Source organism: Asterias amurensis, chromosome 15 (genome assembly GCF_032118995.1).
Source record: "Asterias amurensis chromosome 15, ASM3211899v1".
Classification (NCBI taxonomy): domain Eukaryota; kingdom Metazoa; phylum Echinodermata; class Asteroidea; order Forcipulatida; family Asteriidae; genus Asterias; species Asterias amurensis.
Window position 1 is genome coordinate 9648590 of NC_092662.1, and position 16436 is coordinate 9665025.

At 39.3% G+C, this 16436-nt stretch overlaps 1 protein-coding gene across 1 annotated transcript in view; it reads right to left on the minus strand.

The window, feature by feature from the left end:
- Positions 1 to 16436, minus strand: part of LOC139948325 (uncharacterized) — a 161774-nt gene that overhangs the window by 95826 nt on the left and 49512 nt on the right. Inside the window, exons 4-5 of the mRNA XM_071946451.1 lie at positions 7624 to 7791; positions 1387 to 1536 (exon numbers count right to left, since the gene is read on the minus strand). Coding sequence (XP_071802552.1) covers positions 1387 to 1536; positions 7624 to 7791 — 318 coding nt within the window. The remainder of the gene's footprint in view (positions 1 to 1386; positions 1537 to 7623; positions 7792 to 16436) is intronic.

The following is a 16436-nucleotide window of genomic DNA, read 5'->3' on the forward strand; positions in this document are numbered from 1 at the left end:
AATGAACGCTATCCCTCAGCAGCGTATCACCAAACTTGCGTGCAGCAAGAGAAGATGCCAGGATGTCATCAACGCTTTCGGATCATCCACTCGTTACTGAACTTCTTGTTTCAATAAAGTGGAATAAGATCAGTAAATTGTCTTGCTTGTTTTAAAGGAACACGTTGCCTTGAATGGGTCGAGTTGGTCTTTGAAAAGTGTTCTGTAACCGTTTGTTATAAAATGCATATGGGTAGAAAGATGTTGTAAAAGTAGAATACAATGATCTACACAAATATGCTTCGATATTGCGTGGTTGTCTTTTTACCTCGTCGACTAACACAGTCGGCCATTTATGCGAGTCAAATTTTTGACTCCCATAAATGGCCGACCGTGTTAGTTCGCGACGTAAAAGGAAAACCGTGCAATTTTGAGTAATACTTGTGTGGATCATTATATTCTACTTTTTAAAAATCTTTCTAACCATATGCATTTCATAACAAACGGTTTCAAACGCTTTTTACAGACCAACTCGTCCGATCCAAGGCAACGTGTTCCTTTAATTACAGAATCAATTTGTTTGTTCACACAGTGACACAAAATTGCGACTTTGTCTCATTCTCACTATGTGGCCAAGTCAAGCAATATGTCATCATTACAAATAAAGTAGCATTTTAAAGAGGAACACTTCAGCTTTGCATTGATTATAAAGAGAGCACAAAATAATAACAAAAACTTGAATAAAAAAGTCTCCTAACTTTTTGTGAGCAGTTTATTTTTCGAAATTTGTTGCCCGGGCGCCCGACGGTTTTGTCCGGCGCTACATTTCTTTTACGGGCGCATTTGGCATTTTGAGAAATTTTGACGGACACAACAGAGTGTGAAGGACCCTGTGACGTGACAATACAGGCGCATTTTGTTCCCTACACATTTATGTGAATTAAATGGTTTAGTTAGAGCACACAAAGTATACTAATTGTGCGTTTTTATTTCTCACAAAATGAGTGCACAAAATAAATTTCTTGAAAATGAAATGACTTAGAGCAAAATGATTGTCATAATAATAATGAGAACTTATAATGTATGTAGCGCCATTAACAAGACACTTAAAGACAGGTGTTAAACTTTGGGGATCAGGTTGGCCCAGTGGTTTCTTTCAAATCTGTGGTCCCAAGTTTTAGTCCAAACTTGGACCTGGAGACTTGCATTTAAATTTGTCTTCTCAGTTCCTACCTGACATGCGTGAACAAGGGGTAGGTCTTCCAAGTTGGGCTCTTCTTCCCACATCTAAATTTATTCATTTCTTCTTGTTTTCCTTATCACCATGACCCTCTTATTGTCATTTGCACTTTTGTATGTGTAACAAATTTGTTAATAAAATCCAATTTCATAGTAACCCTTACTCACATTAGATGAAGAGCTTGAAAACACCTTATACCAAGTTATGACCAGCATCCATTCCGCACGAAAGTTTGAGACTTGTAGATCATTTATTATTTCATCTGTTCTATTCAAAACTGCCAACTGGTTTAGATCTGCTCCAAATCTTTGATAAACCTGTTAAGAAAACAGCACAATGGTCAAAAGTCCATGGATTATTAAGATTGTAATGAAATGGGAGGATTAAGCAGACGGTTACACACCTATATTCCGACACCCCTATGTTCCGATATCCCTATGTTCCGACAACTCAGCCTATACTCCGACACCCCTATGTTCCGACACACCTATGTTCCGACACCCCTATGTTCCGACACCCCTATGTTCTGACACCCCTATGTTCCGACAAGTTATATTCGCACATTATTACTCTGTTGACCAATAACAAAAACACAAGTTGTATTACATGTTTCCCGGCGAATTTCGTCTGGTAATAAGTTTGAACATTCATCAGTTGAATTTTGTCCATTGTTTGTTTAAAGTGATTGAATCAAAATTAAGATAATTGAATCACACATGAATTTGGTGCTTATGTTTTGTGGTTATAAACATGAGTTGTGGTTTCCCGAGTAAGCCCACAAGAAAATGCTCGGTACTTTACAACCCTCCCCTGCGTTTTTAGTGCCGATGTGTATAATTTCTTTCATATGCCCCCCCTAACTTTTTAAAATAATAATACACGTAATAATAATACCTTAACAATTAATAATAACAAATAATAAAGTCTCCCCCACCCCCCCCCCCCCAATTTACTCAGCCCTTCTTACTAAACCAAAGTTGAAGAATAAAACTTTTTATATAAATCATACTCGCACCGTTTTTCTTGAAAAATTGCTCACACAAAATGTTGGTGCAGGTTGTCGGAACATAGGGGTGTCGAAACATAGGAGTGTTTTGGTTGTCTGAATAAATGGGTGTCGAAACATAGGGATGTCGCAATATAGGGGTGTCGGAACATAGGGGTGTCGGAACATAGGGGTGTCGGATTATAGGTTGAGTTGTCGGAATATAGGGGTGTCGGAACATAGGGATGTCGGAATATTGAGCAGTCACCTGAGCAGACACATATTAAAACCCCTTTATCATGGAAGTTGATATGTCTTTTTAGATAATTGTTATACATTTTACATGTTTTATTTAAAGACAGTGGACACTCTTGGTAATTGTCAAAGACTAGCCTTCACAGTTGGTGTATCTCAACACACACACACATGTATGCATAAAATAACAAACCTGTAAAAATTTGAGCTCAATCGGTCATCGAAGTTGCGAGATAATAAGGAAAGGAAAAACAAACCTTGCAACACGAAGTTGTGTGCGTTTGGATGGTTGATTTCGAGACCTTCCAAGTTCTAAATCTAAGGTCTCTAAATCAAATTCGTGGATTATTACTTCTTTCTCGAAAACTATAGCCTTGATCAAGGCTGTTGACGTACTGTGGCCCGGTTCGCTGCACACGCATGCAGTGCATACACAAATGTACATTACCATACATTGTACAGCGAGAACAGTATACGGTCGTGTCTTTCTACGTTCAACCTCGCACACGTGGCTCAAACAACAGCCTTGATGGGTTTGTAAAGCTTTATCGGAATTCCGATAAAAGGGTATTCATGATGTGGGCGTGTCATTCTAAACATTGGCCAATCACAGGCGCGATTGAGAATGACGTATTACTGCTAGCAATCATGCCACGTCCATGTGTGTGTGCGTACGCTAGCTGTATGGACATACTACGTGCTTTTATAGCATGCAGTGTCGTGAGCGTGGTGTATTATTAGCTATGATTGTAAAGGGGTCTGAATGCGCTGCCGGACGGGTGAGCCGGACAAGACTCGCCCGGTCGGTAATGGTGTTGAACAACTTCGAACAACTTCCGTTGTCTTGCGTTTCATTATAACACGAGGACTAGCATCATAATTATATTACAACGTAGCTGGTAGATTTGTCCCTGAATTGAAAGCTGCTGTACTATAAGTGTAACGTTGTAGTGTAGTACTAGTATGGCAAGAGTTAGTTTATGAAATTGAACTTTACTTGTAGTTGTTGTTCAGCCACACGCCATCTGCTACCGTCTGGTATGTTCGACAACACATATTTCCGATCCCCAACTTTGATTTACCGCGAGAAACGTAATAAATAATATATGTATACAGTAAGACAAAATAAACAGCTGGATTTCTTATCTCATCTGGTCTGTGTTTGTGCTTCAAGGGGATGGGGTGTGTTGTACTGTCATATGCCCAGCACCTAAGAATTGTTACCAAGTAGCCATCTTGCCGGAAACCCATGACACCTGGATACTTTTTTAACCTTTCTCAAACACATTTCACATGGTCTAATTGTCTTCCTTCTATTTCTCAACCCATGATTGATGCATTAACCGCGGTTGTTATATTTTGTTGAAAGTTTCTTTAGTGGTTTTGCAAATTATACACCACTGATTTCCAGCGACTTCCAGTTTTGTTTTACTAGTACAGTAGGGATTTCTTCCTCGCCCGCCGCCATTGCAAATACAGCCACGAGCACATGTGTGCGAGTGCTTGCAGAACGTTGCGATTGACATCGCAGCGAGAGTTTATAGGTAGGTCAACCAACAACCAATGAGAACGGGTTGTTAGTATACATTAGCATAATGAGCTCCGCCCTAAATTTTGGCAGTTACAAAACCATCAAGGCGCTACTTAGGAAGTACCCATGTACCGTAAGTGTACCGTATATAGATGGTACATGTACAGTACGTATGTGTACATACGCTGTACACATATTATATGCACTGTGTTATTTAATGTATGGGGGTGCGCTGGCGGAATTCAGTGATGGGATTGGGATTTTGCAGATCGCGGCTGGCTGTAGCGCCTTGATCAAGGCTACGAAAACTATGGCACTGCAGAGGGAGCCGTTTCTCACAATGTTTTATGCCAAAAATTATTTTGCGTAACTACCAATAGTGTCCACTGCCTTTAAGCTGTGTTTGCATTGGACTTATTTTGGGTATAAACTAACCAAGGAAATGGGTAACTTAGCCATTTTAAATCCAGTGCAAACAGCCTAGGAAGTTTCCCAACCTGAATGAGTAGTTTAACCGACCCAAGTCTGCCAGGTTAAATTGACCATATGTGTAGCTAGTCTTCAACCGAGCCAAAAAGATCAGCGCAAACGCGAACTGGGTTAAAGCTGTCCCAGTAAACTAAGCCACATGATTGTCGTGACCCTGCAACATTTGTTCTTTTCAAGGAACTACATTCACCTGCCTTACTGTTGTTTTGCACTTTTCACACCAATAGTATCTGCCACACCTACATGACATGAAGCTTGACTTTCAAATTAATCTTAACAGGAAACCATTGACTTTTTGATAAGTGTTTTATGACCATTGCCATAAACAATTGCCACTTGCTCTAAGTAGAAGCCAAGTGTGATAGTCAAAATCTTACAGATTGCTGTGCAGAAGAGTTTGTATCGCCTCCTTGAGTGCTTTGAACTTCCCAGTGAATAATGGATCAACGTAAACTTGAGAAATGAGCTCCATTCAAAAACACACATTGATTCATGAGACTTGCTCAGGTCACTTAAAAAAAGTCTCAAACAGCCATCTGCCCCCACCCTCCCACGCACAAATAAAAAGTTATCAAAAAGTCAAAAAGCCCTAATATTTTAAATTATTGCTTTCCATGCTAAGCTGATTGGAGTGTCGTGGCTGAGCAGTTTGGACCACCGAATTCGAACTCTGGTGTCAGTTTCTGATCAGCAGAGTGTCGGTTCGAATCCCACTTGTGACATTTGTTGTCCTAAAGCAAGACACTTAACCATTGCTTCGTTCTGCGGATGGGACATAAAGCCGTTGGACCTGTGTTATGTAATGCATGTAAAATAACCCATTGCACTTATCGAAAAAAGAGAAGGGTGTTCCATGCTGTGGCTGCTGAATGCGCCTTGGCACCTTGTAAACCCTTATAAGGTGCTACATAATTGGGTCTCAGAACTCATAATTTTCATTAACCTCTCTTTCTGTATACTTAAGCGCCTTGGCTACCTCGTTGGTAGTATGTGGACTACAATAAGACTTTGATGTTATTATTATCAAGTAAAGCCTAGCACTTGCAACCCTTATTTGTTGCACACCATCATATAACAATTATACAATGAGCGTTCGTTTAGCTTCCCAGGGTCGATCCCGGTGTGTGGCGTTTTCTTTTTCTAGGACGAAAGTGTTCAGATAATTACCCACGTTTGTCCTGGGGAAAAAAAACACCACACACAGTGGTCGACCCAGGGAAGCTAAACGAACGCACCCATTATTACACCAAAGCAGATCCTTCCATTTGATTGGATGATTGTTCGTCACGTTATCGCAAATTAAATGTACCATTACACGCTACGCCATTCAACGCGCACTTTTCAGTCCATTAAGTGTGCATTTTTTGTTCCATTTGATTTATGAGGTGAAAGATGGAATGTTCCATTCTCTTCGGCTTCGCCTTGTTGAAAAAAACATTCCATCTTTCAACTCAAGAAAATATTGGCAATTGCACTCATAAACATTCATTACCTGTTACAATCAAGGAAGAATCTGTTGAGATTGTCAATGAGTTGAAGTATTTGGGTACATTTTATTGATAGCAAACTAAACTGGCGTGCAAATACTACCCATGTGTATAAAAGATCTAATCAACGGCTTTACTTTTTAAGGAAATTGAAATCGTTTAACGTTAACACGAATATTCTTAAGCTTTTTTATCAGAGTACAATTCAATCTATTTTAAGTTTTTGTTGTGTCTGTTGGTTTAATTCTCTCTCCCAATTTAACTCTGAGAAGCTCCAACGTATTACTAAACGAGCGAGCAGGATAATTGGAGCTGGCGTTAAAGGCATGCGAGAGATTATGAATGATTGTATCATTTCCCAAATCAATAAGATCATTTGCGACCCCAACCACCCTCTGCACCCTTACATTATCCAAAACCACTCAGGCAGGATCCGGCAACTACGCTTAAAGACCAACAGGTTTAAGGATTCTTTTCTCCCCAGTGCAATTCAGCTTTTTAACAGTAGATGGTCGAGATAATTTGGTTCACTCTCATTTGTTGTACTTTTTACAAGCTCGCCACATATTCTTATCTCTATATTTGTATATTTATCTGTAAATTGTAATTTTATTCTTGTTGTCTACTTTTGCTATGCCTTTCTTGTATTGTATAGTCTCCTTTACACAGGGAAGACAAATTTCATGTTTTTTTATCATGACAATAAAATCTTTTTAATCTTTTAAATCTTTTAATTATATCTATACTTCATAAGTCTAATAACACTAATAAGTCTCAGAATGATAGAAGTTTAAGAGAACATCACCGATCGGTACCTTTATTCAGTGCCGCCTATATGTAGGCTATGTTTGTGCCTTTCGGAAACATATATTTTTCTAGACTTAGTTTAAATTTTGATGGAGTGGTTTCTCTTTTCAGGAACGAGGCTGTTCCAGTCAGTTATGGTTCTTGGAAGGATCACTTCTGAAAAGCTTGAATGCGGCAATAACCACGATAACAGTTTGTATGAAACTCTATTGGAATGAACGTGCAGGCAAAACATTATTGTGTTTTCACAAAGACTTGAATTTAATTGGCCAGTTATAAATATATAATATTGGATGGCTTTGAGGGGGATACAAGAATATATTGCACAAGCTATAGAGAGTGCCATATATTCTTGTATCCCCCGAAAAAAAACCATCCTATATTATTATTATTATTTATATCAGGCTGAGGACTTGATCAAAGCAACACTATTTTGGCTCACCTGATTCCAGATTTTCAAATTCAATTTTATTGTTTGGTTTTTCTATTTAAATGCTATTGAAAAATCTTGAATGCGCCATACTGTAGGCAATTTCACTGTGCGCTATATAACTCTATGATGTGCGTTATGCAGTGAAAGTGTGCCGGGCTACGCGGCGTTAATACACGTAAATCTAACTTACCCAACATGGTGAGCGTTGCATCAGTCGCCGCGTGTGACGTGCGTGCAAGTGTTAAAATGCCCGGATGGAGCAATATTGAAGCAATATTGCTCCACCCGGGAACTTTTACTGACACAATGTTGCTGTCATCCGGGTACTTATGTACTTATGCTAATATGTTTTTGCCTCTGGAAGCCTAATATATATAATAATAAAATATATTGGTAAAAAACTGTCTTGAATAATACCTGGTAATACACAGTACTGTCACATGAAAAGTTCACATCACTGTAAAATGGCGCAACAAAAACTCTGTCGTTGAGGCTTGCACCAAAAGTAGTTCCACTAGTGGGTCGTGGGTATGCATATTTCTCCTTTTCACCATTGTACATAACAATAAGCCCATTATCAGTGAACTGTAACAAAAAAAGAACAATTAATTAGGATATGTGAAGAAAAACAAATTGTTCAACACAATTTTTGGCATTGTATTTTAAGGGCAACAGAAATCAAGCAGAATAAAAAAAATACCCAATTGCATGACTCTGCTTACCGCCAAACTCTACAACTCTGCTTGCTACAATAGCTGTGTAGAATTCAGCATAGAATTCCTAGTAACGTAGAGTACACACGCTCACAAGCCAACATTCCCACTAACCCGTGATTTAGGCTTGATGTAAGCACAGAATTCCCTGCTTCAGCAAGCACCGATTCTTTGCTTACAGAACATGTGTAATAGATCGGTGCTGTTGTTCAATACAGGAATATAAAGCAGTTACACTATGAAAATCTTTGCCGTGAAAACGATGTGAAACTCGATCTGGCCGTGAAATTGCCGTGAAATAATTGTTCAGGGCATTTTCACGGCGATTTAATGGCACTTATTCTCCCCTATAGGCTCTGCCAACTTATTCACGGCAATTTCACGGCGTTTTCACGACCCCAAAAGGCTATTGTTATTCGTAACGGTCAACCATTGTACATTACCTATAATCCTTTTGTACTAACACAAAAGCATGGCGTGGTTCAGGTTGCCTCTTTTAGGGCGCTAATCTCAAAGAAGATTGATCACATGAATCTAAACTTAACGTTCACTTGTCATGTAAACAAGCTACACGTTGTACATTACACAGCAATGAGTGGCACACTGGTACTCATTCATGGCAGGCCCGACAGCGAATTCAGTCATTCAGATCAGGCGCCCGCACCACGGTGATGGCGGCTGGGCAGCGCACGGCACGCCGGCCGGGTTGTGTTATTTGCCTAGTCTGCCGATACTCTGTCGGTCATGTCGGTAATTATCAAACGAGGTTAAAATATAAAAAAAACCAGATCATAAATAATAAAAGCCATCAGAACGGGGGGGGGGGTGATTGGAATAAATAAAACACAAAATGGCTGGAAGTGGAACACAATAGTGGCCTCCGGGAAAAACTGTTACCTCTGCTTTTTATACTAAGTATTTTTTCTTCGGGATTAAAATTTGACAAATGAAAATGCTGTAACTGTACCCCCCCCCCCCCAAAAAAAGAAAAAGGGTATTTAGGTAGCCCATGGTGTGGACGATACCAGAGTAGGGGACGGAGGACACAAATAAAATATAAACATTAGGACCTACCTTGCCTGTATCCAAACATGTGGGGAAAAACTAACAAACGCGTCGCCGCATGGATCGCGTTGAACATTGGTCTGACCTGAGTGTAAAAGCCTGTTCGCACTGGATTAATAGTTTCCATGATGCTGGGTAATTAATCCGACAGGTAAACTTCCCACCGCCGTTCGCACTTGGATTTATTTGACTCGGGTAAAGTTTGATCTCACTTAACGAACCCCATAAGTCTTTGTTTTCTTTTATTATTTGTTGATGAGCCAGTTCGGCTTGAGATTTCACACTTTTTTTTTTTTTTTTTTTTTTGGGGGGGGAGCTTATTTTCACCATTGCGGGTGATATCGGGACCAAAACAACTTAAACTAAAGATACTTCGAAAGACCTGGTTTATCAAACGACAGCTAACATTTAACCATGAGCAAATAAATAAAGAAACACATAAGACCAAAAATTCCGTTTCGTAACATTGTTTGTATTTTCTTTTTCAGTTTCACACATATTTCCCTATAGAGGTGATGAAATATAGCTGGAAATCAAACTACAAAATTATTCAACATTAAACAACGTTATTAACAACTATGTACATATAAAAACCTGTGAACGTGAGTTCAATCGGTCTTCTAAATTACTATACACAGTATAAACAAATATGGCATTATTTACTATAATTATTTACTCGCTAGGCCTTTCAGTCACATGACACTTTCGTTCTGCCACAGAGCGCTTCCCATACAAACGTGTACAAACATGTGTGTGTGCTACGTTGAGTCAATGGTAGCCTTGCTCAAGGCAGTCGAATTATTCACTCCGAAAAAAGACTGCCGCTGTATAAAAACCCACCCGTATTCACTGTGCGTAAAACCCACCCGTATTCACTGTGCGTAACATCGCACGACACGATGCCCCCGTACACTATCCGCATGCGGAGGCCGTCAGGCCGACAGCCTTGTAGGATCTGTGTTGAAGCCACTGACCTCATAATAAGCGAAGAGTTCCCGCGGTCAGCTCATTACCATAATGCCCGCGAAAGACGAGACATGTTTACCTCACACACCACCACCACGGACGCATGATAGGGTCCAAAGGTCGTGATAAGTGAAGTGCGTGATTGGACGTCAAAATGAATAATTCATTTGCCTCACATCCCGTGTTGTTTGATAGGTCTGACGAACGATGTAAATATTCATGAGCTGCATACTAGCATATCCTAGAGCCCCCCCAATTTCGTCCACTATTGGAATTTTTTCAATACAACACATTAAAACGGGAAGATACAGACCCGACAAGGCTGTCGGCCTGACGGCCTCCGCATGCGGTTAGTGGTGTACGAGTGCGATGGCTTGTGTGAACAGTATTCGTGCGATGTGACAGTGTGTATACGGGTGGGTCATTCGGTGTGATCGCACACACCATGCACAGGGTATACGGCGGGTGGGTTTACAGCTGCGTCTTTTCGGAGCGAATAATGCGACTGCCTTGAGCAAGGCTAAGTCAATGGAGAGTCTGATCTCCCCGCGATCGCTACACGTGGGACGGCATTTTTAGCGAAGGCCCGTTTTGGGCAACTCTGCCGAGTTCGATTCGCACTTTTTCGTTCGCTCTAGCATCCTTCTCATTGGTTGTAAGCCTTCCAAAGATTACCGAGATTACAGTACATGAATGCCCAAATCACGTCGAATATGTGGCTACAGCCGGAATGAAAACGATCAACGACTTCAGACGAAATGCAAACTATGTATCAAGTTTTCTACTTGAAAACATCGTCTGACACTATAGCCACATCGGTAAGTATGTTTCTTAATTATCTGATAATACGTGTGGAAAGTTTGATGATAGTATTCCGAAAATCAGTGATGCTAGCCCACTTTTATCACGACCCTTTCTTGGCAAATTTGTCACTTCAGCCCGCAAAATCACAACGACACACCAACCCTCGACTGACCCACGGAGCGTCCACTCAGCACAGGGCAGATACAGTTTTATATTTGGCTAACGGCTGTATTTAGAGTATTGAATTGTAAATAAACTGAAATAAATAAGTCGTAGTATATTTATGTTAGTACATAACTACAAAATGAGGTAAATTTCAGTCAAGAATCTACAATATCCGGAGTAATAACTGGCAGAACTATGTATCTGAAGTCGTTGTACCCTCCCAAAAATGGTACGGTCCGCCTTTTCGCTGTGTGTGTGCATTATGCACGTGTGTGTGTGTACATGTACATACACGTATGTATGTACAACTAAACTGCACCAATAAAGTATCTAAACACTTACAAATGGTCAGATTTATCGGAACCTAAAATAGTATACAAAAAAATAATTATTCATTTTTATTCACCGTTAATTTCTGCACATGTTGACACCTATTGTGTTCCGCTACGATGTTGTTTGGTGGTTTTATGGGCACTTGAGTGGCTTAAGGTCGAATTTCAAAAGTTGCAAAAGCCCCTATTCATCCCAATTCCAGAAGGGAACTCTCGTAAGCATCACACACAGACAAAATCAAGACAAAAGACACAAACACGTTTCGTTTATTTGACCATGAAATTTACTGCCGTATCTTTAACTCTAAAACTGCTGGTATCCTGTCCTCAGTTCTTAGTGTGTCCTCCATCACTGTCCTGAACGCCAAGGAGTAGTCTTCTCATACTCCCAATGAGACCTCTGATCTGTCCCTGGTCAATCCCCTGCCATTTCCTGATCAGGATGCGTCGCAATCCCTCGAGAGTGATGTCAGGCTAGATGGACTTGTTCACTTTCTTCTGCGCAGAATTCACCATCGGACGGCCACTCCTTGGCAGGTCGTCCACATTTTCCTGAGTTTGGAAGCGATTCCACCATTTACTGACCGTCGCTGATAACATTCCAACTTGATGAGCTGCAGCTTGAATCGACATATCGGCTTTTATCAAACCAACGATCCGTCCTCTTTCCTGTTTGGTCAGTTGAGCCATCTGTCCTGCCATCTTGAAACACCTTTCCCTGTCTAACCATATCAAGGAATCTGGCTCTTGACCCATATTGATCTATGCCTCCCATTTTTGGCCCCTTTGCTTGGTTACTGACAATTAATGCTGTATGATCATCGCAACCGATTTATCCAACACGCGACAAAAACAAAATCATTCGTAAAAGGCGGGCAAAAGAAACGCTGATCTTACTCGTCACTATCAATGATTTAGCTTGAATAGGGACTTTTGCAACTTTTGAAATTCGACCTTAAGCCACTCAAGTGCCCATGAATCCACCAAACAACATCGTAGCGCAACACAAGATGTGTCAAAATGTGTAGAAATTAACGGTGACTCGGAAAGAATAATTATTTTTTGGCACACTATTTCAGGTTCTGATATATCGGACCATTTGTAAGTGTTTAGATACTTTATTGGCGCAGTTTACTTAGTGTACTAGTCAATGAATATGAATCGGGAGTTTCTCGCTCGGTGGGTTTGGGGAGTTTGTACGGCTAAAATTTGCAGAAAGTTCTTACCTATGCATGGCCATGTTAATTAGGTGTTCGGGTATTGAACCCGAACACCTCTTATTTTTGTTCGTTTTTTTTTAGGTGTTCGGGTATTGAACCCGAACACCTCTTATTTTTGTTCGTTTTTTCGGGCAACAGCCCGAACAACTCTTTGTTATTGTTCGGTTTTTTAGGTGTTCGGGCAACAGCCCGAACAACTCTTTGTTAGGTGTTCGGGTAACAGCCCGAACAACTCTTTGTTAGGTGTTCGGGCAACAGCCCGAACAACTCTTTGATTTCGTTCGTTTTTTTTTTTAAAGGTGTTCGGGTAACAGCCCAAACAACTCTTTGTTAGGTGTTCGGGCAACAGCCCGAACAACTCTTTTATTTTGTTCGTTTTTTTTTTTTTTTTTAGGTGTTCGGGCAACAGCCCGAACAACTCTTTGATTTTGTTCGTTTTTTATTTTTTTTTTATTTTTAGGTGTTCGGGCAACAGGCCGAACAACTCTTTGATTTTGTTCGTTTTTTTTTTTTTTTTTTTTTTTAGGTGTTCGGGCAACAGCCCAAACAACTCTTTGATTTTGTTTGGTTTTTTTTTTTTTAGGTGTTCGGGTAACAGCCCGAACAACTCTTTGTTAGGTGTTCGGGCAACAGCCCGAACAACTCTTTGATTTTGTTCGTTTTTTTTTTTTTTAGGTGTTCGGGCAACAGCCCGAACAACTCATTGATTTTGTTCGGTTTTTTTTAGGTGTTCGGACTCGAGTCCGAAGACCTCTTGTTTTTGTTCGTTTTTTTTTTTTTTTACTTCGTCTTCTTCTCCGTGGTTTTTGTCCGCTAACAAAGACATACTTGCTAAGCTCACATAAACTTGAAACTTCACACATACTTAGATATTCATTAGTAGATGAAACCGTTTTAGTTTCGTCATGATGACGTCATCAGGTGTCGAATTACAAGGTTTTTAGGTTCAAAAAGTGACCATTTGCTTTTCGCTATATGTCTTCGAATTTGACAGTTATGATATTCATAATTACGCATCTGATAGATCAAGACTGGGACTACATTTGAAAAGTTAACGTCAAAATCGTATGACCCCTCCTTCCGTTCGTACCGGAAGGTCAAAGTTTGCAATTGTATATTTTTCTTCAAAAATACATCTCCGTCCTTTGCCCTCTAACAAAAGCACACTTCCCAAACCTGTATGAATTTCTAACTTCACACATAGTTATATATTTATCAGGAGAAGAAACCGTTTGAGTTACGTCACGATGACGTCATCAATTCTTGAGTTATGAATTTTCAAAGTTTATTATTTCAAAAAATCATAACTTTTGATCTACATGATGGGTTGTTACAATCGACACATCATCGGAAAGTTCGTTAAAAACTCCGTAAATGCCTCGAAGACATGATCCCATTTTGATCTCGTCTTCTGGTTCAAAATCGAGTTTGAAAATTCATAATTTCATGTATAAAGAACTACGAAATTTCCCCATTGGTTGTGCGTAACACGTGTGTCGTACACGTGTAGTGTATTAGGCATCATTTATTTGGTGGCATGCTGCCAAGTTTATTGTACTCTGTGCCATAGCGTGATATGCATAGAGCTATATAGCTCTATTATTTAGAGCTGTATAGCTCTATTTATGCAGAACGCTGCGAAAACGATTTCCTCTCAATCTTCGGCGTCAAATTGTTCAAATGTTACCCTTCTGATGGCTTAGTGGTCAATGTGGAATTGAAGACGAAGTTTCGCTGAGATGGCCACCTACTTCAGTGATTCATGGGACTTTTAATTATGTGAGAAAACAACAGTACAAAATGACGAACATTGGTCATGTTTTGGTTAAACACCGAGAAGAATAGAGACGTTACATCGATACACCACTCCCCCCCCGGGTGAAGGGCGTTTTGGGCCCACGCAATTCACGTCAGTATTACAATATCTATTACTTCTTGAACTTAGCATAATCATCAATTGTTTTGATTATTTGTTAAAACAACTATCCAAGTTATTCTGAGTTAAATAGTTTGAAGAAAAAAAATCTCTGGAATAACATAAGCCCTTTTAAACTTTCTCTAGTAGGAAAGGACGTTACGTAAACTAATCTATTTCTACCTCCATGCACAGACATGGATGTTACAATACAAAACATTCAAAGAAAACAGAATGGTTTAAGTATAGGGCCCAAGCAATTAGGAGTGGTCTTGCTAAAATAAACTGCCGGATTTAACAAAACTTGAGTACAAACAAATAAATAAAACAATCCAGATTTTCATTAAGGTGTTCGGACTCAAGTCCGAAGACCTCTTGTTTTTGGTCGTTTTTTTTTTTTTTTTTTTTTTTAGGTGTTCTGTTATTGTTATGTTTTTTAGGTGTTCGACCAACAGCCGAACAACTATTGTTATTGTTCCGTATTTTTTTCCTCGTGTTCTTCTTTCCCTGCGAACCTTCTCCAGCAATTTTAAACAAAAGTAAAGCTTGTACAAACTTAAACTTACTATGTACATAGACCATAGTGAGTAGATGAAACCGCCACTTTTTGGGAATGATGACGTCATTGATGACGTCATGGCAAGGTTTTTAAAGTTGAAAAACGACATTTGCTTTTCGCTGTATCTCAACGAATATAAGAGTTATGATGTTCATACTTGGGTATCGGATAGATAAAGACTTGGACAACATTTGAAAAGTTAACGCAAAAAATCGTACGACCTTAACTTCCGGTCGTTACCCTGGGTCAAAGTTCGCCTTCGTGTATTTTACATAAAAAAAAAACAACTTTTGAGCTTTTAAACAAAAGTAAAGCTTGTACAAACTTAAAACTTACTATGTACATAGACAATAGTGAGTAGATGAAACCGCCATTTTTTGGAATGATGACGTCATTGATTAGGTCATGACAAGGTTTTTAATGTTGAAAAACGCCATTTGCTTTTCGCTGTATCTCAACGAATAAGTTCGACTTCGTGTTTTTTTCATTAAAAAAAACAACTTTTGAGCTGATCTACGGCATAACTCAAGATTGAGATCGATTTGAACCTTGAAACTCAACAGATAGTTGAACCTTAGTGTTTTTAAGACAACACAGGCCTAATTACGTCATAATGTCGTCATCAGGTATTAAATTACAATTAAACAATGTTAAAATGTGTACAAATAATATGGCGAGAACGTTTTGGAGGGAATCCCAACAGAGCTCTCGTTTGTCCAACAAAATAGGGCGCTGTTGATTATCAAATCTGTGTACATCATCCCGTGCGGAGGTAGCTAAATTTTAAAAGGGTTTCCATAAATTGCAAATTAAAACCTAAAGCCAATCTTACACAAAAATCTTGCATTTATGAAGAAAAAAAGGAGTCGTTAAAAACTGTGACACAAGTTTAACTATAAAAATTAACGACACGTTGTAGAAAAAGTCATCTTTATGGTTCAATGTTTTTGAACTACGTCATCACGTAACGCTCAACCGAACACCGTATTTTTGTAATTAACAAAAATTTTATCTCTAGTTTTACTTCGTCTTCTTCTCCGTGGTTTTTGTCCGCTAACAAAGACATACTTGCTAAGCTCACATAAACTTGAAACTTCACACATAGTTAGATATTCATTAGTAGATGAAACCGTTTTAGTTTCGTCATGATGACGTCATCAGGTGTCGAATTACAAGGTTTTTAGGTTCAAAAAGTGACCATTTGCTTTTCGCTATATGTCTTCAAATCTTACAGTTATGATATTCATAATTACGCATCTGATATATCAAGACTGGGACTACATTTAAAAAGTTAACGTCAAAATCGTATGACCCCTCCTTCCGTTCGTACCGGAAGGTCAAAGTTTGCAATTGTATATTTTTCTTCAAAAATACATATCCGTCCCTTGCCCTCTAACAAAAGCACACTTCCCAAACCTGTATGAACTTCTAACTTCACACATAGTTATATATTTATCAGGAGAAGAAACCGTTTGAGTTACGTCACGATGA